The 5,000-nt window shown below is 36.2% G+C and overlaps 1 protein-coding gene across 4 annotated transcripts in view; it reads right to left on the minus strand.

Annotated features, from left to right (window-relative positions):
* Positions 1-952: 952 nt before the first annotated feature.
* Positions 953-5,000, minus strand: part of LOC122265775 (N-acetylglucosamine-6-sulfatase) — a 10,729-nt gene continuing 6,681 nt past the window's right edge. For all 4 annotated transcript variants that reach the window (XM_043035199.2, XM_043035200.2, XM_086554282.1 and 1 more), the window contains exons 4-5: positions 4,616-4,703; positions 953-3,756 (exon numbers count right to left, since the gene is read on the minus strand). In XM_043035199.2, the coding sequence (XP_042891133.1) occupies positions 2,467-3,756; positions 4,616-4,703 (1,378 nt within the window). In that variant the 3' untranslated portion in view covers positions 953-2,466. The remainder of the gene's footprint in view (positions 3,757-4,615; positions 4,704-5,000) is intronic.

The raw sequence follows: 5,000 nt of genomic DNA on the forward strand, positions 1-5,000 counted from the left end.
ATGTGATTTCTCAGTCAGAAAAGGATGTAAGCATGAATTCAAAAGAAAATATAGTCAAATTATACCTGCCTATCTTTCCCACTCAATAAAAAGAAGGTACAAATGAAAATGAGTAACTCCATAAGGTAAGATACATACTTAACATTTCAGCATTACAATTTACTCAAAATTACAGAGATCTGAATGTGTAATAACAAATAGCTAATAACATTCCTTACATTGTGGACTTGTTCATTTTCATACATACCTTTTCTATATTTGTCACAATTAATTCTGTTCTTAAGCCATTAGTTACGGTTTTAATAAAATATGTATGCAGTAGGATGGCGGGTAGGTGCCATCCGCGCCTACGCCCGACTCTGCCTTGGTAGCAAATCATGCCATCCGCTGCTAATGGGTTAAATCATATCAAGTTGCTGCCAAGAATGTATGTATACATAGACTGACCACTGAAGATTTGTTTTATTTTTTTTCTTTTCTTTTACATAAGTGCTTCTACAAATGCTTGGAGTTAGTGAAAAGACCTACTTGACTTTGCCTATTTACTCTGTTCCTTGAATTTTTATTTTTAAAATCATGTATTATCATCATTCATTATCATCATTACTACTACTACTAATAATAATAATAATAAAAATAATAATATTAATAATAACAATAATAATGATAATAATAATGTTAGTAATAGTAATAATAGGAGTAGAAATAAATTATTTTTTAAAACCAGAAATTCAAGGAACTGGGTAAACAGGTGAGGTCAGGCATATATACCAATTGATTCTTTGACAACTATGCACCTATGACACCAATTTTGTTTAAAAAATAATAATAAAACAAAACCATAGTGGACAGAATATGTCCTCAGCCTCATTGGCTTAAGGCACATAACATAAATACCTTGTTCTTTCTAAATCAAAATATATAGGTATTTTAGGATAATAACATCAAAGAATTTCAAACAAGGAATAATTTATTGACATCTCAAGTTCAAAAAAATAATGATCTCTCAAAAGAACTTCCTTGAAACAACCTTCTGAATAAAATAGCACCGACAAAATCTCAACGCAAATATAAGACCATTTTTGATGCTCAAGGTAATAATTCATAAATTCATTTTGGCGAATGGTAATCCTAATAAATACCCAGGATTATCCATACAAATAACATCAAAAACAAATGATTACTGAATCCATACAGAGAATAAAGATTTGAAGTCATGGCACAATACTTGACTTAATTCAAATGTTCAAGCAGACTGAATAAAATGTATAGAATCCACCGCCTCATTATAAAACCTGACTGACTCTCTCAAGCTCAAGCTACACATGTTGCTGTCTCTTTCAGCTGCACTTTTCCTTCAATTGACAACATATAACTGTAATCAAGTAACAAACATACTTATAGCCTAATGTATGCAATAATAACAATGCTGCAATGGATATATACAAATAAAAGTACATTCAGCAGAGATATAAAAAACAAAATGGAGTTAAAAAGTATATATAATCTTAACTACCTTGATTTCCAATCCTGATTTTATTATCAAAATAAAGCTGGAAGACTTCTGAGGAAGACAATTCATCACTAAAAATTGCACACTAATTCTTTCCATTTTTTCTTCTTTTACTCCCAAGGACTATCTTATTAAAAAAAAATAAAACCTTTCTCCCATTCTGAATATTCTCTGCCAATTCGGAAATTCAAACCTACAATACTACTGCCTTCTCAGAAAGTGGCTATATATCTGCGATGATTGAAGGCTGAATAAAGATGATAAGAGATAATACTGATATCCATCTCAGCAAGAAAATGAACACTTGAGAAAGGATCCTATTTATATCACCTTTAGATTCATTTCCACCTTTATGTCTTCGCAACAACTAAGAAAAAAACAAATACTAAGTGGAATTACAAAAATATCTCATGTTCTATCTACACTTACTTTTAGTTATTTAGTAATGCGTTGTAATATACAACATGCTGCTCTGTATCATGGCAACGGGATGGACTGGATTCCATTCCCCGTCAGTGCAAACAATACACGTACGTGAATTTTCCTTGAATCTTCCTTGAATCACCGTTAATTATTAGTTGAAGCAATGAGTAAACTTAACCTCTAATATCACAGGAGGCTTTTGACCCTGACAAATTTTTATCATACAACTTGCAGTGTCAAAACAAGTTGAAATGGAAGTGATTTTCTTGTCTGTGTCATGACACCCCTCAACCTTGTCCCTAATTCAACATATCCTTTAAACCCATTTACTTTACGTTAACACTTCAATGATAGTCAATTTACAAGAGAAAATACGGAAAATTGGAATTCCTTTTTCCAACTGAAAAACAAAATCTACTATTAGATAAGGATGGCATTTCCAGGGTTATTCTATTTCACTGGGTTAGAAACATACATATCACAATACTCCATATTTAAAAAATAAATTTACACTATACAATTTAATAATGCTAAATAACAAAACTAGACAGTTCTGCACACCTCACCCCTCTGCATCGCTTTAAATTGCGAAGCAGATTATTCAACTTCTTGTGTACATCTCTCTTTATTGTCCCAACAGTATTGTTCAGTTGCTGAGGATCGCTCCTCAGGTCATACATCTCTTGAAATGATTCGCCGTCTTCCCATTTGCAATACAGAAAATTTTCCTCTCTGCTTACTTGTCTTAAACAGGAATAGGTGTTGTTCCATGAGTCCTCACACTTACAGGCAAAGTTGGGATTACAACCAGATAGCCCAGAGCCCATGAACTCGCACCCTTTGTTGTTTTCCACGCCTTCCCCAGAGTGTTCCACTAACATGGTTCTTCTTACCTGAGGATAACCTGGGATCTGGTACTCCCCCTTGAGCAAATCTTCATCTGATACACTAATGTCATTCTGCACAAGGTGAACACCTGAAGACTTCCTTTTAGTTATTTCTGACTTGAGTGAAATGCCGTCCATATACTTGGGTATCGGTATCCTAGCTAAGTCCAGGATTGTTGGTGCAAGGTCTATATTAGTAGTTGGGAAAGTGCTGACCATTCCCGAGGGTATGTAAGGGCCTCGAATTGCAAAAGGTACACGGATATCAGTCTCGTATGGTTCCCTTTTGTCCAGGGGCTGTGAAAACTGTCCCAAGTGATATCCATTATCAGAAGTGAAGATTAAATAAGTATTTTTCAGCTCATCTGCAGCTTCTAGGTATTCTACAACATCCCTCACCATGTCATCTACTGTGAGCAACGTCCTGAGTCTGTTCCTGAAGACGTCGTCCACTTTGTCAACAACTTCGTCTGGGAGAGGCTGGACACCCTGCCGCATCAGCCAGTGTTTACCCTCACCTGCCTTGATGTTGAAGTTCTCTGTCCTAGGTGCTTTCAGGGAGGAAAAATTGCCAGCATACTTGGGCTCAGGAGTGAAGGGTGCATGTGCAGATGGCACTGACAGCATCATGAAGAAGGGCTTCTCGAACGATGATTTGTGCAGGAACTCGAGGGCCCTCTCGCTTATTACCTTTGTGAGGTAGTCCTTGTCGGGGTCATTCCCGTGCTCCTCAGCCACTCCATTGACTGAGAGCGTGTAGTTGTAGTAACGAGAGTTACCCTTCAATCCGATCCACCAATCCCACCCTGGGGGGACATGCTTTACTCCTCCAACCTTCTTGTGGCCATATTGATTTAAATATTTACCTGCGAAGAATGTCTCATAGCCATACTTGTGGAGGTGTGCTGCCATGGTTTTCTTTTCAGGCCCAGCCTAAAAAAAGGAGTAGGCTTAAAAAAGATTCAAACACCTATGTAGTAATAGGAAAATATTCCTCTTTCTTTTCAGTCCATTAAGATGATTTGAAATGGACTCAGGCTTAAAATGGTACTCTTTTAACAGAGTACATCATATCACTATGAATGGCAACTTATGATATCAATGAAAATTAAAGCAAAATCAACAACAATCTAGAAAGTTTCATAAAGCTAACACACTGGATCAGACTACTTCAAAAACTGAACAAATATTACATCTTAAGAAATGTCTTTCCACAAAGACATATAAACATAAAGTTAACAAACACATGCATTTTGCTTAACAAATTCAATGTACACCATATCTCTAACATACTGTGCATTTCTTGATGTACTTTTGAAGCAAATGAGTCTGTTTTGAGTCTAAGTTTTTATGGATACCCAAAGAGAAGAGACAGACCTCCTTGGAAAAAATCCTACATATTTACCACCTAAATGTATTTTTGCAATGTATGAGAAAATGCAGAAAACAAAATGCATGACCTTCAATATGGTGCCAACAAAATGAGTTTTTTTTTAAACAACTGTTTAAGTAAAAAAAAAATCACCCAAATAAAACCATCAACTGAAATTTTGCATTTCTCATGATACACCTGGATATTAAATTTATTACTAGCATCCAGACCTGCTGTGCACACAAAGAAAATAATTTGTTTTTTTTCTGTGCCAACCCTTCCTCCTATTATATTTGGGTACCCTTAAAAACTTGGTCTCAATAAATACTCATTTCTCGTAACTCAATTTGAACTCTCTCAACCTATATCTTGCTGTCCCTACAGGACCAGACCCTGCGATACAAAATCATTGGTACCAACCTGCCACCTCGTACCACTGCACTGGCCACTTAGCGAGTTATTAATGGCCATGTGGTTGTGTACATACTGTCCTGTTAAAATGCTGGACCTGCAGAAGAAATAACACAAATTTGTAATCATAATAGACCTATAAATGCCAATGAGGATGTTCCAACTTACATTTCAAAACAAAAAATAAATAAATATAAAACCACAAGCGCGCGCGCGCACACACACACACACACACACACACACACACACACACACACACACACACACACACAGACACACACACACACAGACACACACACACACACACACACACACACACACACACACACACACACACACACACACACACACACACACACACACACACACACACACACACACACACACACACACA

The sequence above is a fragment of the Penaeus japonicus genome, unplaced genomic scaffold, assembly GCF_977035675.1.
Source record: "Penaeus japonicus unplaced genomic scaffold, GWHDUDI00000001_assembly GWHDUDI00000029, whole genome shotgun sequence".
Classification (NCBI taxonomy): Eukaryota; Metazoa; Arthropoda; class Malacostraca; order Decapoda; family Penaeidae; genus Penaeus; species Penaeus japonicus.